This window comes from Tachypleus tridentatus, chromosome 1 (genome assembly GCF_004210375.1).
Source record: "Tachypleus tridentatus isolate NWPU-2018 chromosome 1, ASM421037v1, whole genome shotgun sequence".
NCBI lineage: Eukaryota > Metazoa > Arthropoda > Merostomata > Xiphosura > Limulidae > Tachypleus > Tachypleus tridentatus.
The window spans coordinates 175,199,852-175,227,724 of record NC_134825.1 but is presented as its reverse complement, the minus strand read 5'-3'; the positions used below and the strand labels follow the sequence as shown (position 1 = coordinate 175,227,724).

At 35.1% G+C, this 27,873-nt stretch overlaps 1 protein-coding gene across 6 annotated transcripts in view; it reads left to right on the top strand.

Moving 5' to 3' along the window:
• Positions 1–15,749: 15,749 nt before the first annotated feature.
• LOC143230776 (uncharacterized) overlaps positions 15,750–27,873 on the top strand; it is a 29,700-nt gene continuing 17,576 nt past the window's right edge. For 2 of the 6 annotated variants that reach the window (XM_076464947.1, XM_076464931.1), the window contains exons 1-4: positions 15,750–15,952; positions 18,862–19,014; positions 19,297–19,616; positions 24,868–24,968. In XM_076464947.1, coding sequence (XP_076321062.1) covers positions 18,866–19,014; positions 19,297–19,616; positions 24,868–24,968 — 570 coding nt within the window. In that variant the 5' untranslated portion in view covers positions 15,750–15,952; positions 18,862–18,865. Of the gene's footprint in view, positions 15,953–16,090; positions 16,315–16,363; positions 16,482–18,844; positions 19,015–19,296; positions 19,617–24,867; positions 24,969–27,873 lie in introns of those variants that run through there. The other 4 variants (XM_076464916.1, XM_076464905.1, XM_076464924.1 and 1 more) reach the window with 3 other exon arrangements.

The window sequence follows — 27,873 nt, the reverse complement described above, 5'->3', positions numbered from 1 at the left end:
TCAAGCTAACCAGTTGTGTCAATATTTTAATGTAGTAAATTTAAAATAGGTGAGTTAATTAATATTATACAAGGTACATTTAATTGCTACAAGATGTTGGTATTTTTGATCGTTTGCAGATGTTTTGTCACAAAACCTAGTAAGCCTAAAAAACTGTGCTTACCTGTTTAGCGATACAAACCTTTTGTCATGAAATAATCAATCAAATTTGAAAGAGCTTTGTCGGTGGCAGACGATTTTCGAAGAACAGACGACACGTGGTAATAACTATTGACCGCACAGACTTTGGTAATGATTGTGGAAATCTCAGCATTTTATTGAGCTTTTGACTTTCTTTTTAAAAAATAAATTTCAAGTAGGCACTGTAATAAAAAAATTAATTTCATATTTTAAATTTGAACTTTGTAAGACACGTTAATTTAACAGGTGAATTTGAAAATAAAAGTTTTAGTAAATCTGCCACAATTTTTAAGCTGCAATAAACATAATTATATGACGGCACAACAACTGAGGACTATAAATCCAAAACCTTAGAGAAGTGGTTTCAAAAGGCGAGAATTTGGCATGGCCAGGTAGTTAGAGCACATTACTCATAACCTGAAGGTCGCAGGTTCAAATCCCTATCACACCAAATATGCTCGCCCTTTCAGCCATGGAGGTATTATAAAATGACGGTCAGTGCCACTATTCATTGGTAAAAGATAGCCCAAGAGTTGGAGGAGGGGTGATGACTAGCTCCCTTCCCTATGGTCTAACACTGTTAAATTAGGTATGGTTAGCTCAGCTGAGTAGTTTTATGTGAAATTCAAAACAAATAAAAATAAGTCAAAGTGTGATTCAACTCTGCAGAATCTGAAATATCTCTTGGATAGCACAAGTGATTGGTGCATCTTTTGCAGTGTTAACTGGAATGATACCTGTGCCCAATAATCCTGCCTAACAGCAAGGTATGGAAATTCACACATCTGGTGAACACTTGAATTTCATACTTTGATGTTTTTGGAACATTTTAGAGACTGCTATGTAGTTAGTGCAGTCATAGCTACTGGCTCTGTAATGTCTTGTTATTTCACTTAGAACCATATAACTCCACTGTGAGATCTGCTTCTGCCTGTGCATTAAAGATGTATATCAATCCTTTGTTCAAGCCCTAAAAGCTGGCATGATTCTAAAGGTTGATTTGATCTGTAGTTGTCACTACTGATGGCTTATATTTAGTATACATGTAGTGCTAGTATGCTGCTACAGATTCCACCTTCATCAGATACAAGCTGCCCCTTAGACTCGTATAGTACCACGTGATATACTTGGAAACTTCAACATCTCATGATATACTTAATGTTTATGTTTTATATCAACTTCAGCTGCCTTTGAGCATAATAATTGTGTCTTACCAGCCTAAAAAGCTGTTGACTGTGCAATTTTTTAAAAATGAGAACTGCTACTTCCAGTTGGCAGTATGGTGATTCTTTCTGTGGATGTCTCACTTCTCTCTTTGGTAATTGGTGACTTAATCTAGCACTAGACAATGTCAAACTGATCAATAAATGAGAATTTTATGGTGGTCATCTTTGGATGTCCATATTGATTGTTGTCACCATGATTTGTCTTCATACACGTGACAAGTAATCAGCACAAGTTGACTTCCAACAGCCTGAATTTCTTCTATACAACTGTCAACCTCTCAGTCTCAAGGACAACTCAAGAATGAAGACATAGTTTTCACCATCACTGCAAAAAATATTCGGGTGTAGTTATCTTTATCACTGTTTGTGGAACCTCTTTGAGTGATTTATTATCTATATTTTGTGTAACTGGCTGTCTAAACATTCCTTTTAATTCTTGTAGGTCATGTCTTGTGTGAGTTGACAGTTCACCATTACTCAATTTAACATTTTCATGATTTTGAGGAGATGGTGTTTTTAATTATTTATCTCTGACCTAAGAGCATTCTGTTTCCAACACTATCTGCAAAGCTTCCTTTAATGGTTTACACTTACTTTGCTTAACCCTGACTCTCATATTTGTATTGTACTATGACATTTATTAACTGGTTGTGTGCCAACAAATCCATCAGTTCATGATGAACTTGTGGATGAGGTAATTTGGCAAACCATTTTCAATCTTCTGCAAGTTCAAATAATATTTGTTTGATGTTGTGTTCCCAGTTGAAAGATTATTTGATGTCAAAGCTGGCCCTTTTAAGTAGATAACAAAGTGAATATACTGTTATTTACTATTCTATCATTGCATTCAATAAGTTGTTTCAAACTGATATTGGTTTTTATCCCATGGTACCTTCCTATCACTGTTTGTTTCTTTGGTAATCGATGTTTAATTGTCAAGCTAAATTCAAAAAATTATTTTTGTAGCACCATAGTTATAGTAATTTGAGATGTTCCTTCAATAACTTGTGGCATGGAAATAGTAGTAATAGGTGTAGACTAAAGTATTATTCTATAACAGATAGTAGAAATAAATGTGTGGCTGATTTATTCATTGCATTTAATAATTCACTTTCCAGTTTTTTATTCCATAACAGATGCCGTACTTCACATCAGTGATGCTGTCTTATGCCTAATTATTATCTGCACTTACTTCACTTTTGACGTTCTCACTCTGCATTTCTAAAATCTGGTTGCTGCAACCTTCTGTACGTCACATACAGTTTCATTGACCCAGTCTTCAATCAAATCTATTTTAATTATTTAAATACTACGTTTATATTTTATTTACTCTTTTCAATGTAGGTCCAATTATTATTGATCATTTTCTAATTTCCTCTGACTTTTTTCTTGGGCTTCTTCTGATTTTCTGTTTCTTTTTATTCTTTTGCCTGATTCTTCTTATCCTTTTTTAAATGATAAACTGGGCTGGTGGTTTGTGTGCTTAATGCAAACTGTAACTCATGAGTTTGAATCCTATCACCCTTTCACTATCTTGGGGATGTTATAACATTACACTCAATCCCACTGCTCATTGGTAAAGAGTAGCTCAAAATTGGTGGTGATTAGTTTTGAGTAGTTGTCTTCCTTCTAGTTTGTCACTTCTAAATTAGGGACAGCTGGCATGAATAGCCCTTTAGTAGTTTTGTATGAAGCTCAGAACAAACCAAACTGAGGTATGGAAGCAAATAATATCAGAGGTAACTTTCTTTTTCATGTTGTTTTGTTCTAGTTTTGTATAGTAGATTAATTTTATTTTGTGCTCAAAAAATGGATATCTGTAATGTCTTTTATTGGCTGAAGTGAAAATGTTGATGTGTTACAGCTGATCATTTCTGTGAGAAAACAATGTAGATTTCTGTTGATTAGACAAAGAAACCGAGTTTACCTACAGAAGTGATAAATGCTTTCTTTGTTCATTTCTAACAAGAAATCAACACATTTTCTATCTGCAGATATAATCAGTAGAACCAACTATTTTTTTGTGTTCGTGTTGTTAAACTTGCTCATTTTCTTTATTTCTCATACACAAGTATTAAAATGCACAATGCTCTACAAATTTGCTAGTTGAATTTGCTGTTATTAACAAATCTAACTATTTTACACTTGTAGGGAAATAATATCACCTGAAAGTATCATAAGTGATAATGAAGGAAAATTTTTGAGGGTATAAGAACAGGCTTTATTGCAAAGTTTATGTCTTAATAATGTATATGATAATATTTGCTTACCCTTTTGAGTTTTATCTACTTAGGGAAATGAATATCTAATGAGAATAGCTTACTCTGAATGGCTTACTCTGGATGCAGAAGTAAAGACCAAATAGGGAAAGAGTAATGACTGCTAGAAACATGTTAAGTAAAGAAGTTTTTTGTTTACATGAGAATTTTGTTCATGACATGAATCAGCCTGTGGATGCAAGGGGATTTAGCTATATTTAGAGCATGCAAACCACTAGTACAGAAGATACCCTTGAAGGTCAATCTTAGTGATGTATAAGCATGGATGACTGAATGTCATTGAAGTGGAATTGCTTCACAGGATTAAAATCATGTGTGGAAGTTTCTACAAATTACCAGTTCTCATACATACAGACAATTCATCTTGATGTCCCAAGATGAATGATTCCCATCAGTTAGAATTGTTTCCCACTGAAGAAACAATGAGCACCCTTGAGAGAAGGACTGTGAGCCATGGACTGAGGTCCCTTTAAGAATTGAAACGTTTCTCATGATCCCAGTAGTAGTTCATGTTTTCTAGGATTATGCAGGGTGAGACGATCAATCACCCCAAATAGGTTAACACCATGTAGTCCTAGAGCAGGACCAACCAATGATGTAGGTTGACTCCCTGTGAACACCTTCAATCAATAATAAGTACCGTTTCTTGCATTTTCATTGAAACTAATAGGAACTGAGCAAGGAATAGACTTTGACCAGCTGTACAAGCTTACTTCAGTAATGGCAAACAAATCACTCTCCTCATCATCACAAAATCACTCTCCTGATATTAAACGGTTTAGCAAAGGAAAACCAAGAGCACTTTCTAAAGCATTTCAGGGATATTACTGCTTGGAATGAGTAATAGGTTATGCAGTGCAATCTACTTGTCTGAGTTCAAGCTCATGAGAGGATCCTTCCAGACAAATTAATTGTCTAATTTGAATATGTGTACTGATTGCAAGGGAAAGCATACCTTACAATGGCATGTGCAAATTAGGAAAATATCCTGGTCAATAAGTTTATTAAATGACACTACAATGAGCTTATGTAACAACATTTGGTGTTGAAAGAATCCTTCACAGATGCAATTTCCATAATGACATGCTATGAAGTGGTCATTTTAAAGAAACCATTAAAGAAGAAGAAGAAGCCTACAGTGCCAGTGGAGGTACTATTCTGGTACCCCAATTACATTGTACTGCATCCAACTAATGGCTAACAACCAGGCAACCATAATTTTTGTTGTGTGATGCAGCTACATTGGTCTCTAGTGAGAGGGCAGGACTCTTCAGATCCATTCATGGGTTCCATTATGTATGTATGGCAGTAAGGGTACATACTGTTGCATGATCTACCCATGGGATGCAGCTGAAGTTAATGTCTCTGCCTGGACAGGAAGAGCAAAGTGTCTGATTTCATTTGGGAGTAGTGGAACAATGACAGAGGAAATGCACATACATTGTCAAGCATGTATGTCAGTTTTACCTAATAGTTCAGTAGATGCTAGTCCACTTACAGTCAATACTTTGCCAAGGAGCTAAGTACGCATGCCTATAAGTAGAACCAGGATGACGAGCAACAAGTGGAGGGTGCTATTGCACATGTTTCAGAAAAACTGATGAAGCTGAATTATGGTTTGGTAACTGGCATAGGAGAACACAGCAAATTTCTTCTACCCCAGTGTTTAGTAGTTAATCCAACTATGTAAGGGCTGGGTGTGGCTCAGTATGGGTGTAAGGACCCTGGCTAATGGATACCTACTTCACTCTCGTGAATATTCATAGGTTATACGTTAGAGTGAAAATGTATCTCTGGCTCAATCTAAGAGGTGTTGCCCACTGAAAAAGTAGCCATTTGTAATCAAATAATCCATTTCTAACCCATTCAAGCCAAAGAACAGTGGACTACATGAGTGTATGAAGTGAAGGGAATAATAGTACCTTCATGTACGTAATTGATATTTCATTGTTTAATTCAGATGAAGTTTAGTGCTGGTTAATGCAGCATGAAATGATTTCCTGTACAGAAAACAGGCAACATTTGTTTGGAGAATTATTTGTTCAAAAAGGGGATAGTGTCCTTGTGTTTCTTTGCAATTAATGGATGATCGGCTATCCATCTGGATGAAGGAGTGGTTGAAGGTATAATGAGTGAACTGTAAATAACTAATGGAAGTGTTAACTATAGGAATAACTCTTTATTATTAGTTATTTCCACTTCATATTGTGCCTACTAGAAATATTGAGGCTACTGACATACCTGAAGTCATTTGTTGATAACTGTTGTCACAGTATAGACTCAACACAGTGAAATGACTCAGTAACTTGTTGGTGAATAAGTTTATGTATTTGTGGGAATGGATGGCCTATAAACTTGAACAACACTGACTCAGTATCATATAGACATAGACAATGCACATCCAATAAAGTAGCCAATCATGTTGTCTTTCTTGAAATACTAGGAAAGTTGTAATTATTGAAATATAGATGTAGCAGAATAGCTCCTGTTGAACATCCTGAATCTGGTTTCTGGATACTGCCAAGTTGAACTGAATGAGGAAAGCAGGATTAAGACTGTTTTTAACCTGATATACGAGTTGTATGAATACTGTGCCATTACCTTTGATCTGTGTGACGTAATGCCTACGTAAGAGATGGTGATTGAGCATGTACTGAAAGGATCGCAATGAGAGAAATGCCTGGTCTATGTCAGTGGTATTTTAATGTTTGGCAGCACTTTTGAGCCCGTTGAAAACTGAAACAGAAAATATTCCTTCGTGTGAAGGGTGGAGGGATAGATGAGGCAAGAATCAACAATCACCTTGGTTTCATTTAACTATTTGAATCTAACTTTTCAAAGACAGCAGCACTATTATTATCTTTTAATAAAGTGAAATCCACTTTGAATAGAGTGGGGAATGTGATGAGCCATTCCAATCCATGAAGTTTGCTGTAAATGGTGCTCTGCTATTAGTACTAAAACTAACAGTTTCTCTTGAACACCAATAACAGTACCAATGGAGTCAGAAGAGCATTATTGCTTTTACAAAGTGGAGTGGAATGTGATCACATATGTTAATTGTACCTATGGCTCCTGAATGCGGTTATTATGTGACAAATAAAAACTGCTTGCATTGGTTACCTTCATAAAAGATTACTAACATTACTTATATGGTAGAAAGCTTACCATTACAGTGATCTACGTTTTCTGAAGTGGTTAATAAACTTAGAAATCAAGAGGACAATTTTAGCACATCCTATAAGACGTTGTAAGGAAGTTACTTTGTCATTTTTTATTATCCAGCTCTATAACACGGAAAGGTGTTCATTTGTGGAATTTCCTAATCTTGTACACAATGCAATAGTTGAATCCATGGTTGTTTCTGCCACAGAAAGTAAAATCACTAAGTAAGAGACTGACATTAGATGCATGCATTAGAACCTCTAGGATAAGTAACTTAAGAACACTGACTTAGCATAGGTATTTCTTGTTGTTCAGCAAGATTAAGCCTGACCTACAATGCTAAAAGAATAGATGCATGTATACTATGGCACCTTTACAAATACATATGTCAGAAGGTGTGCTACACTATTTCTATTAACCTACAGTGTATACTGCTTTGCTAGTGTTACATCTAGTGGTCCCTGAATTCTATGGTAAAAAACGCTCTCTCCACTTTGCACTACGCAAAGACTGGAGGACAAAAATATAGCCCACACTTACAGTAATGTTCAAAAGTGATTATTATAGCTATAAGTGACTCGTACTTGCTGTTATCAGTAAGCCCAACTATTTAATTCTTACAGGTAAATCACTTCACATGAAACTAACACATATACTACATATTCCCTCTAAGGTACACCAAAAATGGAGTTAAACATTAAAAGTTTAAATCCTAAAAGATAAGCCTAAGAATCAATACTAAAGTCATACAATATCAAATTTTCTAACATCCTGAATAAATCTGCACAACAATCCAATCCAATTGTACTTGGTAATCGTTCTGATTTTATCTCTCACAAGCTCCAAAGAGGCTTACAAGACAACAAATGTCGCTCAAAAACTTTAGTTTATCTTTAGCCCCGCGCGCGAGATGAGATTAGGTGATAATGATGTGGGATTGATTCGATGCTTAGCCGTTCATCGCTGGAAAGGTGATGTACTGGTCTAAGGAAAGCCCGCACAGATGCCAGGAAAGCTGGAACGTGATGAACTGATTCGGCAGAAGATGTAGTTTGAGCAGGGAGATGCAGGCTACAGTGAGCCTGGTAATATACGGGACTTAAAGACTAATATAAAAATATATTAAGGGTAACATGAGATTGAAATAAAAACGGAAGCGGCGGTCCTTTCAGGACCACGATGCCCTGAGAAAACCACTTTCATTGGGCAGTTGCCAAATATTCTACCTGCTCAGTGCCCATAGTTGAAAAAGAGATAAGGATGGTTAATGTATAATAATGGTAGTAAGGTTCTGTTCTTTTAGGTGAAGTTTTTGTCATATTGTGAGGGGAGATATATTTAGTCCAGGAGGAGGGTTTTTTAGCTATGCATGTTATTTGGCGAGTTTGTGTATTTCAATTCTGAGTACGTTTGTAGTATCAAGAGGCACGTTTAATGAAACTATCGTGCAGAGGAATTAGCTCACTTAGTGATTCGAGGTATATTGGTGGAGTGTAATTTGGTAGTCTGAACAAGATTTTCATAGCTTTGTTCTGGAGGTTCTGTAGTCTTTAATATAAGTGGTTGGACATATTACAAGTACCAGCATTGCCATACTCGACAATGGGTCTGATGTCAGCTCTATAGACTGTCAGAATGGTTTTGGCTGAGCAATCCTTATTTGGTCTAATAATGCGTTTCAAGAAATTAATTCTAGTGCTGGATTTGCTGATAATGTTATTGAAATGTATCTTCCATAATAAGTTCTCTGAGAATGTAAGACCTAAAAATTTAATTGTACTAGCGAAGTTGATGTAAGTGTTGCTGAGTCTTAGTTTAGTGTTTTTAAATTTTTTCCTGAAATTACTTACATTTTTGGTGAAACACTAGGACTTGGGTTTTAGTGGGATTCAGGGCGATACATCATTAGTCAGAACACTGTGATACAGAGTGAGCGTCGTTTGAAATTTGGGTACTCCAATATGTAGGTTACAGGAGGTGCTCCATGTGGCTATGTCTTCAAAAAATTGAGATACTAACGTGTAGTTGAGGGGGCGTGGTGTATTGTTGATGTAAATATTATACAAGACTAGACTAAGTATTGGCAGTTAAATTAAAAGGATTGGAACATGATTCGTGAATTTTAACCTCAGCTGCATGGTTCGTGATAAAACTAGATATCCATCAGACTATCTGAGGTGGTAGCCCTATGGTGTGTGTTTCAAACCTAAGGCCATTGTGGTAGACTGAATCAAAGGTTTTCAGAAAGTCGAAAAAGTAGCTACTGTGGATTGATTGCGGTTGAAACCGCGGTAAACGGATTCAGTAAGTCTAACAATGTGATTTATTGTTTGCCTGTTTCTCTTACCAGCATTTTAGTTGTTACTTATTATATTATTAGATTCTAGATAACAATTAATCCTGTTGGTTATAGCTTTTCTCAATCAGTTTGCCCAGGGTGTTGAGTAGACTGATAGATTTGTTTTTACCAAGGTTATTGTGATCGGTATCTTTTTTAGGTATTATCCTGATTGTAATTGATTTCCAGGCTCTCAAGTAATATCTTGGTAACAAGAGATTAAACATCGATATTAAATGGTTATGGTTTGTATCAGTGAGGTTTTTCATTATGTTGTTGCTAATGCCATCTTCGCCAGGCGATCTACGTTTAACTGTCTTTAACATTGGTTTAGTTTCAGTTCTGGATATTAGACGTGTGTAAATCGTGGAGGTAAAATTGGTTTGGTTGTTTAAAACGGAAAACTGTGCCTTGAGCAGGTTCAGGTTGGTGCTTACGAATTGATTAACATGGTGAAGTTTGTTGATTCGAAGGATGGGATATTTGGTGTGATAAAAGTGTTTTAAAGTTTTGGGCGAATAGTTGGGATTTTTCACTATCAGTAGTGACTGTGGTGTTACTGTGTTTGATTTCGGATAAACTGCTATTGGATTTAGTGTTAGTAATGGATTTGACCTCGCAACAGAATAATGTGGGTTCAGGGTGAGAATGATCTATGGATTTGCAAAGATTGTTCCAGTTATCCTCCTGTTGTAACTTGATCACCTTTTCGATATGATTACTGACATTATTAATTAAGGTTTTGGTATAATGGTCACGTATGCGGATGAACAACTGCCTGAGACGCCACTTTCAGTGATTGCTTGAAAAATATCAGGGTGAGTTTCCATACGTTAAGGTTGCGATTACGTTTTTTGCTGGGTGTTGTATTGTTTATAGCCTGGGTTATAGTGTTAGTGATATCTCTGGAGTAGTTATCAATGCCATTTTCGTTCGTGGCTTTATACCTTATTGGTGGTAGACGTTTCGAGATATTATCGTTAAGGTGAATCTAGTCAGTGTGCGATTAGTCATACAGGTGTGTTAGGTGTTATGCTAATTCTGTGATTAGAGAAAATTGATAAGGATCAGTAGTGATCGCTGCCTACGTCGTCGTGAACTTGGAAACTATTCACGTGTCTTGCTAAAGGAAGAGGCGCTATGGCGAGATCTAGGATGTTTTGGACCATTGTGTCTCATGATTAGTATTTAATGTAATTAGGCGATTATCCTCTAATAATTTGCAGAGTATTGAGACATTTGGGTTAGTGGTACAGCAGTTAAAGTCAGTGTGTTTACTGTTTAGATCGCCTATGATGATGGTGTTAGGGAATAGATAAAAGATATTTTGAAACATGTTTGTGTTGGGTTTGTCTTTTTGGGGAACATATACGTTAGCTACAGTTATAGTTAGAGCATCGGTAGGTTGTACTTGGCGTTCAATTATTTCATTGACTTGGGGAAAAAGAGCTTGAGGCCCTTTTAGTGTAGCACCACGATGTTGCACCAACCCTGGCTGTAAGGTTCGTGGAATATATGATAAACATGGATACTAAATTTAGTTTATGTATTAAGAAGTGTTTTATTGATATTAATAATATCTGTTTTGATTACTTGACTTAAATGAAGTAATTCGTATATTTTTGCAAAATAGTCCATCTCAAATATTAATTTGTATTAGAAGTACCATAAGATAAGAAAGGAAAAGAGAACTTACCTACTGGTCGACCAGTGATATCAGCTCCTGACTTCATGGGCAGAATGACATCTTTCCAGTATTCATCGCAGTATTACTAGGTTAGAAACGATATTGGTCCTGGAATATAATTCAGCAGTCCAGTATACCTTGAGTGCAACAGAGTCTTGGTTAAAAGACTTGTCACAGAGCTCGGAAATGACATCAACAACAGCAACCATTATGGCTAAGACTTCATAGATGTCTTGTGGTATTGTGGGTGAGCCATGTTGATGTTGCTGGACTATGGAAGCACAGGACTTTGGCTGGTGAGGTTGGGCTGGGCAGGGCAGTCAGTGTTGGGGCAAGGCTGTACTCAGATGGGTTCTGTGATCAGAGGGTTGCTCAATCATAGAAACTTCTTGGTTGTGGTAGATGACAGAGCAGTGACATTTAATGAGAATTGAGCAGTGACAATGTCCTTAAATTTGGGGCAGCTCCAGTAGGATGTAGTGTATAGGCCATTATAGTTGGCACAGCAGGTCTGTTCATGTGCATTAGCACAGGTTACCACAGGATGAGAGCCTCTGTACTTGATACAATGGACAGTTGCCTTACAGGATGAGATTTTATGCCCAAAGCACTGACACCTGAAACACTGAATAATTTTAGGTCTGTGGTCCTCAGCTTCTTCTGTTTGGTGGTGTGTGAAGAATATGATAATTCTGGCAGATAATTCTTTTTGGGTTCATTGATGTTAGGAATGTTAATCTTAACAAGGTGAGTTGGCAATCCAGTGTGTGTTGACTTAATTATTTCTATCTTGGCGATGGAGACATCTTGTGCATCTAATCCTTCTTTAACTTTGTCCAAGGTGACAAGGTGACTTCAAATTACCAGGTACTTATCAGGGAGTTGGGTGCTGGCAACATGGACAGTGAGAACAGATTCATTGAATACAGAGACAGGCCAAGGCTAAAGCAGCGTGACGTAACCGTGGGGGCTGGTACATTTGATGACAACCTCACTTCTTGGAAGACGTCGGAGGTGGTTCAAAATTATGTTATCGAAAAGTTGATGCAGCTCCTTGACTATTTCAGGCAGATGAGTGGTGAGGGGAATTCATTCTATGATAATGGTGGGAGGCATCTTGAGAGTAACAGTAGAGATAGTTGAACTTGGCAGCTTAGCTGAATCCTGGCACTGTTGCAAGCTGTAGTGATTTTGGTGTGTTCAGCTGAGCAGGGAATGGCTTAACTGGTTTGAGCATGGTCAGATAGTCTTGGGTTTTGGTGGGACTTAGACAATGTTCTAAGGCATGCTTGGCAGGAGAGTTGCTTGGCACGGTGTCATCATCTTCACTGGGTTCAGATGATTCAAGTTTGCTTAAAGAGCAGCAATCCTGAGTTTCATGTAACAACTGTAATTAGTTTTTGGTTGTTAGCAGTCCCCCTTGTTAAGAATATTGAGATAAGTGCTACCACCTGTAGTTAGGATTTTGTTTTCTGTACATGTACTCTCAATGAATAAAACACGTATCAACAGGTTATGGGCTCAGGAATGCTCTAATAGTGCTTAAACAGATGAAACTGTTTAAAAATTGTTAGCACAAGTAATCCAGGAGATACTGAGGATTACTGTAGAACAGTTTTGGATGACAATTTTGTTGGATGGCACAGGATTTACGTGGATACTTTATCACAAGTGCTGGGTGATTCGTTCCTTTGTCTGGAAGCCATTGTGAAATACCAAGATAAACTTTGAGTAAAATATTGATTGACACTATTTTCTCAAGTCATATAAAGGGAGAAATAGATCGAAATCAAAAAAAGGAATATTACAGTTGTGGTTGAAATAGTTTGACAATGGAAGATAAAATATCAATTGATAAGTTGGGAGAAAATAATTGGGCCACGTGGAAATTTCAAATGGAACATTTATTGAGAGGAAAAGGCCTATGGGGCCATGTGACTGAAACAGAGGTATTGGCAAAGACAGCCAATGATGAAACAAGGGCAGATTTCAACAGGAAAAGAGAAAGAACATTTTCAACAATTGTTCTGAATATTCAAGGTGCACAACTCTATCTGGTCACCTCATGCACAACTCATAAGGAAGCATGGAGTGTACTGTGTGCTCACTTTGATAGGAACACATTAGCCAATAAACTATTCCTGAAAAAGAAGTATTTTCGATGTGAGATGAAAGAAAGCATGATGGTCCCGGAACATTTGAAACAAATGAAAGAATTAATGGATCAGCTTGCTGCGGTTGGAGCGGAAATAGCAGAAGAGTATCAGATTGTTACGTTACTTGGTAGTCTGCCAGCTAGCTATGATACAATTGTAACAGCCCTGGAAACCAAAATTGATGATATCTCATTAGAATTTATGCAACAGACACTGATTAATGGAGAACAAAAGAAGAAAACGACCACATCGAATGAAACATCATCAACTGCATTAGCCACTCGTAGCAACTTCAAACCACATGGAACACAAGAAACAAAGAAAAGGGGTAACAGCTTCAAGTGTGGCAGAGAGGGACATATAAAACGCAATTGTCCAATACTGAAGGAAATGGTCCACAAAGCTAAGAATGTGGATATTAATGTGGCGGAAGATTATACTGATGGAAACAATGGTGTTGCCTTTGTAACAAACCAGGATAAAGGAATAGGAAATAGGGAATGGTTGGTGGATTCTGGTGCTTCTAGGTATATGACACACCAGAGGAACATATCAAATTATCACAAGTGTAGCACACCTCACCAAGTTAGGATTAGTGATGGAAGAACTGTTGAAGCTCTTGGAGTTGGAAACTGTAAACTAGAATTGACATTTAAAGCCAGTAATTCAAAGCATGTCACAATGCAGAGTGTCCTTCATATACCAAAAGTAGCTAACAATCTCTTTCAATAGGAGCTGCAACTGAAAAAGGAAATATTGTACAGTTTGGAGTTAATCACTGTTACATCCGAAGTAAATCAGGACAACTCCATGGCATGGGTACAAGAAAGGATGATGGTCTATACAAACTGGACTGTAAGATCAGTGTTATTGAGAATGCCTCAGTAGCCTCAAACAGCAGCATGAATGGCTTGGATATATGGCATCAACGACTAGGGCATGTCAGTGTTTCGCAGTTACAGAAGCTCGTCAGGAGTGGAAATGTAAGTAGAATCAAATTCCAGAAGTTTCTGTGAGGGATGCACTGAAGGTAAAATGCACAGGAAGCCATTTATGTCAGTGGGAGAAATCAGATCAAAGAGAAGACTGCAACTAGTACACAGTGATGTCTGTGGTCCCATGCAAGCCCCATCTATTGGAGGTAGCAAGTACTTTGTTACATTTATTGATGATTACTCAAGATGCTGCAGAGTGTATTTCTAGAAACAGAAGTCAGAAGTCTTTGAGACCTCCAAGTCATTACATCATTTATCAGCAGAAAAGACGGCTATCTATTTAAAGGCATTACAAATAAATTGTCAACTGTCTTTCATGAAAGATAACGTGCCTAATGAGAAATGATGGATACTTTACATCCTTTTATAGTGGGTTTGTTTTTTGTTTGTTTTTGGAATTTCGCACAAAGCTACTCGAGGGCTATCTTTGCTAGCCGTCCCTAATTTAGCAGTGTAAGACTAGAGGGAAGGCAGCTAGTCATCACTACCCACCGCCAACTCTTGGGCTACTCTTTTACCAAAGAATAGTGGGATTGACCGTCACATTATACACCCCCACGGCTGGGAGAGCGAGCATGTTTAGCGCGACGCGGGCACGAACCCGCGACCCTCGTATTACGAGTCGTACGCCTTACCCGCTAGGCCATGCCGGGCCACTTAACATGTAACAAAAGAGACAGTAAACAGACAAATAGTTCTATCCCACGCATAGTATATTTTATTTTTATCTGCTACCTTGAAAACCTGCTTCCCACCTCCATGTATTACTTTCGTTTGGTAATCTTGTATTACGAACGAAAGAAATATCCGAAACTAGTTACTTGGCATTTTCAGGTGGTTAAGGCACTCGACTTGTAATCCGAGGTTTGCGGGTTCGAATCCTCCTCACACTGAACATGCTCGCTCTTTCAGCCGTGGGGGGCGTTATAATTTTATAGTCAATCTTACTATTTGTTTGTAAAAGAATAACCCAAGAGTTGGTGGTGAATAGTAATGGCTAGCTGCCTTCCCTCTAGCCTTATACTGCTAAATTAGGAACGGCTAGCGCAGATAGCCCTCGTGTAGCTTTGCACGAAATTCAAAAACAAACAAACCCAAGCCAATTAGTGATTTTTGATAGATCGATGTTTGACTGCTTTTCGTAAGTTTGTTTCTTGATTAAATTACTCACAATGTTTTTACAAACAATTTCAATGTGATATAATGCAGTTTTTATATAGTTTAATAACTTTTAGCATTGAAAGACCTTCGAAAAAGACGTAAGCCTAAATATCGAGAATATAATAACAAAATTTCTGTTTTTGAATTTTGCGCAAAGCTACACGAGAGCTATCTGCCCCTAATTTAGCAGTGTAAGACCATAGGGAAGGCAACTAGTCATCACTACCCACCACCAACTCTTGGGCTACTCTTTTAATAACAAACAATGGGATTGATCGTTACATTAAAATGCCTCCACGACTGAAAGGGCGAGCATGTTTGCTGCGATGGGGATTTGAACCCGTGACCCGTCGGATTACGAGTCAAGCGCCTTAACAACCTAGTCATCCAGGTAAAACTTTGAACTTTTTTGAAGTTTTTTTGGAAATGCAGGCTGAAGAGTTTACCTTTATATTTGACATAGCTTTGAAAATATAACAGTAATATTACACTGTTATATATAGTTAGAACGACAAAACTATCATTTAGTGATTTTTTTATTTATTACTTTGAGCCCGTGTTAGCGATAGTAATAAATAGAAAGGGACATGAGTTTCCTTTTATGATGTATCAAGGGTGTCGCGAGAATGAGACCAATCATTTTGACGAGTAAACAAAGCAGATTCTCTTTATTCATTCCACAGTTAACTATAATAATTACATGTTTCATCAAGCAGTTTAATATAGAGATCCACACACAAATATAACCTATCAAACCTTTCAAAGGTAAGGCTTAATAGTGTATTTGTGTTTTAAGATGAAAATAAATGGGATAACTACAGCCCTTAGGGCGATAACAGAAGTATTTTACACATATAGTTAACAACCAGCATTATACTTCACATTTGACTGTATTACTTTTAACCTTTTGTGCAGAGGCTTTCGGTGAATTTTAAATAACGAAAATAAAAACAAATTTACACATCGTTGGAATATATTTTTATAGTAACAAATTAGAATTATTTATAGTAGATTTACACAGCAAGTTCCATTATATAGTTAATAATTAATGAAAAACAGTAAAAATCATTATTTTCCTCTACCGTCTAGTCGACTACTTCATATTGGAAGAATGTTACGAAATGACAGTAAGTGATTTTGAATTATTGCTTTACCTGTTAACTTCATGATGTGTGACAAACATGTCATGCAAGATAAAACGTAGTCCCAATAAAGAGTAACAATTTCAAACTCATACACGTGGATTCACATTATATTAGCAAATGAACTGAAATTTGCCAATAACCAAATGTTAGTAAGTAACGAACTACATATGTACGTATGAAAGTTTAGGAAGGAATTTGTTACAACATTGGTTGTAAACCTGAAATACCATGATTGACCAGTAGTAATATTAACCGTTATATGATCTACAACAAGTCATGACATAATTAATATATCATTGATACCATGTTTATCACGGATTATTGTAGGAAATGAATTGGTGTAAAATTAAAGTTTTCCTAGATTTTGTTACCAGCATAACTTGTGTTATTTCTTTCCTAAACTATTGTAGCACATATTTTGTTCAAGCAACACTACAGTGTGACATATATTTGCCAGGACGACATATTGTCAGTTTATCCCCAATGATATGATGTGAAGGAACTTGTTGCCAAGCCAACATATAGCCAGTTTTCATTTCCCATTCATTATTTTTTTGACATGCTGTCAATTTAAATTTGGCAAACATATCTTAATATCAGTTTATTCATATTACACAATCCACACCACCAAGTTTATTTTATGGTTTAAAAAGAATTTAAATAATTTTAAAATAGTTTGTGTGTTTTGAAATAGTAAATGATTCTGGATCTAATGAAACTATCCAGATCAAAGTAAAATATGAAGAGAGCAATCACTTGGTGTATCACTGATCCTTCTTGGTCTGCCCCCTGCTGACATAGTGGTAAGTCTACAGATTTACAACGCTAATCAGGAGTTCAATTTCCCTCGGTGGGCTCAGCAGATAGCCCAGCACGGCTTTGCTGTAAGAAAACATCCTTCTTGGTCCTGACAATTTGAACTAACACCCTTGTCTCTGTTAAATGGGAAAGAATGGGGTTGGTGATCATTGAGATGCTTTCATGCCAATTTACAGCTAGTGGGAATACATTTATCTTGTATAATTAATCCAAACTCAGCAGGTATATGTTCAGTATATGTTTTTCATTTATTGTTCCATGCAGAATTAATCAGTATTTTGTTTGTGGGAAATTTATATACTCAGAATTCCAGTTTTGCATTCAAATATGTCAGTGGCCAGGAACTATAATTTTTGGGACCTCCTACTGTATGTGAACAAACCTATTCCTTATAACATTTTAGTTGTCACTTCTAATTATATTATTATGCTTCAGAATGTATTTACAGACTTAGAACAACATACAAATATGGTAAAAGGTTGCTACTTATATAGGTGAGGGTAAGGGTTTAGATTTGGTGTATCTGAATTGTCAGGAAGTATTTGACATAGAGCCACATAAAAAAAAGACTTGTAAAAAATTATCTCTATACATTTGGGAGATATGTTTGTTCAGTAGGTAGAAGAAGGGAAAGGTTTGTTTTATAAATTGAGTTCAACCAAATTGGATTAATGTCACAAGTGGGTATCACAAGACTCAGTATTAGGACTTTTGCTCTTTTTATTTACCATCAGTGACATAGATGAAGGAAGGTTCAACAAGTTATTTATGTACCAAATTACTCAGTTGATGATACTAAGGTGTTTTGTGTTGCTAGCTGTGAAGAGGATGTTACTGATTTATATAAGAAATTAGATCATTCAGTGAGTTGAACAAATAAATGTCAGATGGGTTTTAATAAATGCAAGATAATGCATATTGGTTATAATAATTTCAATTATAAGTATAATTTGGATGTGAATAATGATAGCAGTGTCATGACAGGTGGGGATCTTGATGTAATAATAGATCAGTCCCTTGAACCATCCAAGTAATGTGCTGCTGCTAGTGGAAGGGCAAATATGATTTTATATTACAGTCATTTTGAATACAAGTTTAAAGAGAGAGAATTCATTGTATAGGTCACAGGTTAGGCTACATTTAGAGTATTGTATTCAATCTTGGGATCCTTACTTTAGGAAGGATATTGAATTGTTAGGAAGAGTTACATGGAGGGTGACTAAATGATGTTTGGGTGTGGGGGAGTGCCAAAAGAAGACTTAGAGGGGATTTGAATGAGATGTTTAAGATTGTAATGGGAACTGATAGTGTTGCTGCATTATTATTATTTTTTAATATTTACCAATGAAAAATTTGCCAAGGCAAAAGTAATCTTCAGCAAAGATAGTATTTTTCTAACAGGATGGTTGGCCTACAGAATGAGTTGCCTTCAAATGTTGTGGAAATAATAAATTACAGTGAGTTTAAGAGAAAGCTTTATAACTGTATGAATGATAATGGCTGGATTTAAGATTTTTTTAAATTTATTTATTTTAATAGTTTTAGTTTAAGGGATGGGACAGCCGAGATGGACCTTTGTTGTCTCTAAACATTGTTATGTTATAAAATTAATGTATCTAGGATTTCTGTATTGACTTATTGCTTATTATTTTATCTCTTTACCTGATGAAATATATGATTCAAATATTTATAGTTTTTAACTGTTTGTAGCAAAATGGCTTTAAGAGGCTCCACTTCTCGGCATTGTTATGCAGTTGGATGCACAAATGGAGACTACAAACTCCTCAAGTGGAAACAGAAAATGTGTGAGGTCCATAAGGTGTATTATGACTCACCACTCTGCAGCTGTTCACCCCCATTCATGTGAGTACTTGTATGTTCTACTAATTTTTCTCACTTGTAAGTTTACAGCACAGGTATAATTTCCAGACAACTTGCAGTTCAGTTAGCAATATTTTATCACACCTTTGCTGAAGTTTGAAATAGCTTAATTACTTGTTGTCTCATTTATTTTTGATTTGCTGTTATGTGCTTCATGTACAGAAGTAATATTAAAAAAAAACTTTTATATTGATGGGCAGTGTTTCATTTTCACTTTGCTGGAAGTTATAGTGGTTTCATTGTTTTTAGTTTCATATTTTGCAGATTGTTCACTTTTCCTATGGAAAAGAAGAATCCTGATGGTAGGAAACTCTGGATAAAGGCACTTTGCCGGGCAACATCCAAGCAGAACCCCAATTATATGGAACTCAAAAGAGACCATAGGGTCTGCTCTGACCATTTTGTGGATGGAAAGCCCTCAGATGCTCACCCCTACCCAGAACTTAACCTGGGACATGATATTAAGAAGTGCATGTCTATAGAAGAGACTGAAAGAGGCTCCCGATACCAGAAGAGGTCTAATTTTAGCACTAGGATTAGTGATAAATTCCTTGGGGAACCTGAAGATCAAGCCAACTCCAATTGTACTAGTACAGAGTTTAATAATCACAATTAAAACTGTACCTTTGTAGCATTAAAACTAATGTTGTTACTACTTTTTCTCTTTGATTAAGAAACTTAAGATAAAAATAAAAACTTGAAAAGAAGGCCTAGTGTGAAAACAATAAGAAAGAAAAACAGTTCATGTGCAAATAAGTTATTAACAAACATATAAATTTGCACAGGTATAGAAATACTGAACATAGTCAAAAGATAACACCAAGTTATTGTGCCATATGTGAAAATAAAATGGAAATGAATTATGTATCTAAGAACAAAAGTTTAAAAAATTTAAAATAGCCCCAAAAGATTCATCCTATGATATGCAACTGCCTGTACTAACTGGTAATCTGTTGTTGTGGCAGAATATTGTTTGTTGTCAGATGAGAATAGCATCCTTTTCTACTTACAGATGATATCAGTTTTCTTTAAAATAAAAAATGGAAGCAGAACATTCTTTAAATAACTTTATAATATTTGTTATAGCATATAAGACTATAAAAATGTACTTCTTACAACAAGTATTGACATTTCAATTCTTTGAAATATGTCAAATACGTAAAAACTAATTAACATAATATTATGAAACTCAAATTGGGAAATTTTGAAATATTGTCTGTTTAAAAGCTTGGTATAACTAGTAATTTTTCAGTTAGATACAAAATTAGGAGCTAAATTTGTGTCTTTGTTTGTGGTAAAAGTAACTGCAAACTTCAAATAACATACAAGGAGAAACTGATAAAAATATGGAAGCGACAAAAACTTCAATATAAAAATAGAACCATTTTATTATGAGAAAAAGTCTTTGTTGGATGTTGAGAAAAAAGAAAGTAGTGAAGTGTCACTGGGTAGTAAGTTTGGTATTTAAAGTTTCAATCCTTTATGAAGGTTTGTAACATGAAATAAATATTTGCTACAGATTTCCCATACTGTATTGGTTGGCAATATTAAATGTAATATTATTATATGTATTATTATGACTTAGTAATTATTAATTCTGATGCAGAACTAATATTTTTTTATGCCTATTGTTTACCTTTTTATATTTCATTTTACTGTAAGATGTTGTTATTATGTTTTGTAACATCTACCATTTATTTCTGGTAAGCAGCCATAATATATGTCTTGAAGTGAATATTTAAACACTAAGGTACAGGATTAAGTAACAGGTAGAATATTTTGAAATTTATAAAACAAATTACATTATACAGTTATGACAGTAAGTGTTTGTACCCCTGCTTCGTGAGTAGTTTTTGCCTCATAATGTAAAAAGTATCACGATTAGGATGATGAAAGTATAGTATATTATAAATATTATACTAACACACATCTACATAAAGTTTTATGCCAGTTGATTGATAAATAAACTGTTTATAAGCAAATAACCAAACACAGGAGGGAAAAAGTGTTTGTGAGTCTACTTTAATGGTCAGTTGTGTAGCCTTTCAGGTGAATTACTTGGCATAATCTCTCCTCATAGCCCTCCATGATCGTTTGACAGTACTCGACTGGTATTTTTTCTATTCTTCTTTACAGAAGGCCTCCAACTCTTGCAAGTTTTTTGGATGATGCTGATGTACCCTCGTCTTCAACTCATGCCAAACGTTTTCAATTGGGTTGAGATCGGGTTACTGTGATGCCCACTCCAGAACCCTTATATAGTTCTTCTGCAACCAGGATTGCACATATTTTGATGTGTGCTTAGGGTCATTGTCATGCTGGAACATCCAATGACGCCTAAGCTGCAAGTTCCGAGCATCATTCTTGATATAAGTGCCTAATACATCAACGTACTCTTCTTTTTTCATGATTCTGTTGACGCGGTGAAGGCTGCCTACACCAGAAGAGCTGAAGGAACCCCATAGCATGTTCGAGCCACCTCCATGTTTAACTGTAGGTACAGTGTTCTTTAGAAGATTTCGTTACCCCTTCTCACAGATAATATAGCGAACATCATTGTGACCAAAAAGCTTGATTGTAGTCTCGTCTGACCAAAGAATACTCTTCCAATAGGTAAAGGGATTATCTACATGCTTTCTTGCACACCTCAATCATTCTTCTAAATGAACAGGCTTTAAATATGGAGTTTTACGAGGACAGCATGCTTTGAACCCAGAAGAGCGTAACATGTTCGTAACTGTAGAGGTGCTTACTTCAATCCCAGTTTTCCTTACTAGTTTCTGTATGTCATTATGTGTTAAAGGAGGGTTCCTACTAACTTCTCTGAGAACCTTCCTCTTGGTTCTCTCTGGAATTTTGGTGGGGCTTCCAGAACGAGGGAGGTTAGCAGTTGATCCTGTAAGCTTAAACCTGACAATTATGCTTTGAATATTAGATTTCGGCACATTACATTGTGTAGCAACACCGGAAAGAGAGACACAAGACTTGTATTTTACAATAATTCAGTTTTTCAAATCACTGGACAGTTGTTTCCTGTTTGCCACAATGACCAAGCAGAAAATGACAGAGATGATACTAAATTGCAGGTAGTAAATTTTTTGCTGGCTAAATTCCAATAATTATGAACCCAGTGTCTGGTTCTGTAATGGTATAATGTAGTTTATTTGCCAAACTAAACAAAATTTTTATGGGTATATCAGTTTTTTCACACATTCTGAACTGTACAAACACTTTCTGCTCCTCCTAATTTTGGTTATTTGTTTATAAGTAGTTTATTTGTTGGTTAATTTACATAAAGATTTATGTAGATGTGTGTTAGTATAATATTTATAATATAATTTACATCTGTTAGCCTAATCTTGATACTTTTTAAGTTATGAGCAAGAAACTACTTGGGACGCAGGGGTACAAACACTTTCTGTCGAAACTGTATCTGTTATATGATTTTTACAGCTGGTTATAATCATAATATATAATTCCTGTTTGTTGTTTAAATTCTGATAACTGTATGACTGCCCCACATCCTTAACTTACAGTTACATATCACAGAAAAAGTATAATATAAGTGCAGAACAGGAGCAAGATTTTAAATAACAGTTAAGTTAGACAAGGAAATCTTTTATGTTAAGTTTAAGTGAAAGTAATTGAAATGACTTTAATATATTTGTGACAAAAATCTTTCAAAATCTGAATGAGTCTTAAAATTTTATCATACCTCTGATAAACAGTCAAATTCCTGATTTTAACATGAAAAATAAATAAAACTGGTTAAATCTTTTGATGAGTCATACATTTGTAGGTAGTTTTCCAAATTAAGTCTAAGGCATAAACTTTGTCATGTTGTACGTATATGATATCTGAGTTTCACAGAAGGTGACCAATGCCCAAAGTTATTGTTTAATGCTAACAAAATATGGTAAAAGAATCTTATCAATTTTTTTTAAACAGTGATATTCATATGATGTAAAACTGATTCCATGTTTTCTTTATGCTCTATACAAAAAAGTATCTGAACCAAGCAAATTATATTAAACTGATACGAAACACTCAGTAGTCCATTATATTAAACACTGCCTTGTCTGATACGAAACACTCAGTAGTCCATTATATTAAACACTACCTTGTCTGATATGAAACACTCAGTAGTCCATTATATTAACACACTAAACACTGCCTTGTCTGATACCAAAACACTCAGTAGTCCATTATATTAAACACTGCCTTGTCTGATACGAAACACTCAGTAGTCCATTATATTAAACACTACCTTGTCTGATACGAAACACTCAGTAGTCCATTATATTAAACACTGCCTTGTCTGATACGAAACACTCAGTAGTCCATTATATTAAACACTACCTTGTCTGATACGAAACACTCAGTAGTCCACTGTTTGACAGTGTGTGTTAGTTATGATTTTGATTAAAACAACAGTTTTATTAACTAAACTGATACAATAAAAACTACTGAACACGAAATTATCAGTATTTTGATTGGTCTGTCCAATATGTTAAAGTACACATAAAAACTTACATGTGTAAACTAAATTTGCAATATTATGTACTTACACTTTTTATCTCAAGCAATATGTAGACATGGCAAAGTTGTATGTTTCAGATTCTGGCTCCTACAATCACCTAATACATCAATTTATTAAATTAGGTTGTAACTGAGATCTCAAATATGGAAATTGAGGTGTTTGTATTAAAAGTCTGGTTCTTTATGAGCAGTTTAATTTGTGTTTCGGATATTAGTCTTTGGAATTATTAACAAAAGTAAAGACTTTTTCACACAGTTTTTTTTATCATAACAGTGACATTTTGTTTCACCTTTGTACTAGATATACAAAATAGTTTGGATTTACAAATGGCCTTTCTATATGCCATCACTAGTTTTAAAAACTGAAGGGTTATCTTATACAGATATATTAAAATCTTACTTTATTTTCTCTTGAGAGAGAAGTGTAAGATATGATTTTATACTTGAAATTCCTGTAATTCTCTGTCTTTACAGAGCACTAGAGGGAATTGGAATGCCAGAAAGTTGTTCAGTTGAAAGTTTTGTTGTGATATTTTTCTGTCTTTTATAAGTAATCTTTAAGTTTGGATGTTGATATTAAAATTCCATCTCTAGTAATGAGAGTCAAATTGGTACCATGAGTTAATTTCAAGATTTTAATTTTTATTGCATCAGATATGATAAATTATAGAGGGTGTCAAAAACCTTAATATTGCTTCACTTTATTAATTAGTAGAATGAGAACTAAATAAGAAACAGTTGTGGTATAATGAGGGCTACCACTTCAATTTGTTCTTAACATGTCCATTTATCATTTGTAGCTTGGATGTCAAGATGATAATCACCATAATTACATTGGTTGTTTGAACAGTGAGTGATGCTGTATTTGGTGTGCTCGTGTGATATGCAAAGTCATTCACATACTTACATCTATAATAATGGGGAAAAAATTTCTCAAGCATTGGTTTCACAGCTATAACATATCACAGCTGGTGTAGTTCCTGTTTTATTCAGTTTATAAAGAGATTCATTAATTAATGAACACCCCATACTACACATTATAAATATTATATTTGTGAAAGTAATATTATTAGAATAATTATTTTATGAACAAGTTAAGTATAAATAACAAAATTTTGAGGAAAAATATGTAAAGATCATTACTGGTTATTTATCAGTGTGTTTTATAATTAAGTATCAATATATTAACGTTGTGTTTAAAGAGAAACAAATGGAACTTGACCAGAATCTATCATGTTAAATTATGTTAATGTAGTGATACACATTGTTACAAAAGTAGTTATTATTCCCCTCCAGTAACAAGAGAAGATGTTTCCACAGAAGAGGAATCTTCAGTTACAGTCTCTGATTTTAAAATAAAAAATGAAAAGTCTGATGAAGTATCACAGGACACTGAGGTAATCTGTGGGTTAAAAACTTTATTAAGATAATTATTATAACTAGATATTTTTAGAGAATACTTACACATGTTGATACAGAACATTTGGTGTTTGAATTGTTACAGTAAACAAAAATGTTTTCAGCTACAAAATGCCATACTCTTGGTATTCAGTTCCAAATGTGGAAAAGATTGGTTCTTCATCTGGTTGATTGCTAAATATTCTAGTAAAAATTGTTGTTTTTTATTACTTCTAGTGCTTATGTGGTTTATAATTCATTATACTTTGTAGGATAATTTTAAAATATTAATTTGGAACCAATAGATCAGTTGGTTTCATTTGATATAGTTTCTCATTTCACAATTATTCTCTTATTACTAATAAATTCTTGTATAAGAAGTTTTTATTCTGTGAATCTTACCTGAGGTTGTTTTTGTAACTGATATTTAAAAGGTGAAATAACATTTAGGGAAAGATTAATAATTTAGATATAGTAGCTTCTAGTTCCTTATAGATCAAGTTATTAATGATTTTGACACTTGTACTGTAAGTATAACTTTAGTAAGACCAAGTGTATGGTAGAGATATGTGTTAGTAAATTTTAAAAACCATGTAAAACTGGTTGTGCCCTGACATTCAGTTCATGTTAAAAACTGAACATGAAATTTTGAATTTCTTAGACATGAAAGTTAACTGAGAAAAGATTTATTTTTGATATTGCTATACAGAAAGTGTTTTGGGTTATATTGTTACAGTGTCACTGTAAGATCTGTTTTCCTTCTCTACCCTTGTGTTTAGATAAATTTACTCATCATAAATATTTAAAGTCAGAGCTATATGTGTTAAGATTTGTTGCATTTACAGAGGGTTTACTCCTAATACCAGAGATGTCAACCATTACGATTGTGGTGTATACATTATGACTATTTGCTCATACAGAAATATTATGACTTGTTGCAACTCCCAAATTATTATATATTATATAGGCCTATACAATAAAGTGATACATTGTTCCCCCACGGCTTTAAAGGGGTGAAAAGAAAATTTCTAGTGAGATACAAATAAATTTTGATAATATATAAAAGACATAGTCCAAATGGCTACTTGCGATAATCATGTTTGTGCTTGAAATAATAAAAAATATTTGTATCTCCGACGTCTACCAATAGTTTGAGTGTGGTGCTTCTCCATACTGGGTACGTGGGAGAATCCATAGTTACGTCATCAGTGCTTGTTAGCTAATCAGTGCTCGCATAGATGTATATTTCTCGTTTTCTAAGTGGCATAGAAACACCAAGATGATGATGTTCCTCTGTGCTTTCCACCACAGTGTTACCCTCTTTTCTTTGGAATTGGAGTGGTGATTCTGAATCCCCCAGTTCTTGGATTTGAGGATGTTGGTACCCTGTGGCCAAATTTTGTATGAACTTTACTTATTGAGTACTATCCACTGCACACTAACCACTTTACATCTAGTGCTGCACCTTTTGGTTACCTACCCTTTTCTTTGCAGGATTGAGTTACAGTGTATTTTTACAGTTGGGATCATTTTCTGTCCCACTTGGCTGTGATCTTTTCATTTTCCACTCTTATATCTTGCACATTACACAATTGAGCAAAGAGTATATCTGGCTCAGAAGTAGTACAGTTCTCTTCTTCTAATCTTTGGGTCTGAATCTCTCATTTCCAAGGATATCCTTCAGCCAATTTTGGGGTTTTTTCTATCATACCCTCAGATCAATCTATTTTCCTTACCAGTGTGGGAATATAGCTAATCTTGTGAGAGGAAGTAAGTTTCACATCTGAAGTTATTTTTTTTTTAATACTGAAATTATATTTCTGATAGGTATGTAATTCCTCTCACATTTCTCACCTCACTTCCCTGGTGCAGACATGTTTTACCAAACTTCAAAGTGATAGTTTGTTAGAGGACTGAAGAAGTCACATGTGATGTATCTGACATGAGCATGTCATGCTCCTATTGGTGAAGAGGTGATGCAGGTTCATTTACTTGGGTAGCCTTGTGGCATACCTTAGAAAATTTGTATACAGAGGGAATCACTGAATGAGAACAGCTAATCTTGTGTGAACAACTTAGGAACCTATTTTTAAAAGATTTTAGGCATTGGAAGCAATATGTATTTCAATTATATATTACTGTTTTTTTGTCAATCACACCAGCTTTTTCACACCATTAAAGTACAGGAAAAAAATTCACCAAATACAAAACTAGATGAAGTGTATTTATGTTCAGTAACTGTAATACTTGTTGAATGTTGATAATTTTCCTACATATTATGGCAGTTGAAAGCCATATAATCATTCTCAGGCAATATATACATTATTATAAGGCTAGGAGTGGTATTAGATTAAAACAGAGAGATAAAAAGAGAAAAGGTCTAAGTTTATTGAGAAAATGAAAAACATTTAGCTGAATGTTATACTTCAGGTATATGATTGAGTCACATTTTATTACTCCAATAAAATGTAATTGTTTTTGTTTTTGAATTTTGCGCAAAGCTACTCGAAGGCTATCTGTGCTAATTGTCCCTAATTTAGCAGTGTAAGACTTTAAGAGGGAAGGTAGCTAGTCATTACCACTCACCGCCAACTCTTGGGCTACTCTTTTACCAACGAATAGTGGGATTGACCATGACATTATAATGTGCCCATGGCTGAAAGGGTGAGCATGTTTAGTGCAATGGAGATTTGAACCTGCAACCCTTGGATTATGAGTCGAACGCCTTAACCCACCTGCTTATGCTGGGCCTAATAAAATTTGTAGAATATGCAATATTGTTAAGAAATGTCCACTAAACTTGCTTTCTTTTTGGTTGGGGGGGCGAGAGAATTAATCCTGTATACATTCTAGTGACTACCACTTACAGTGCCCAATAAATACATTTTTATTTCAACATAACTC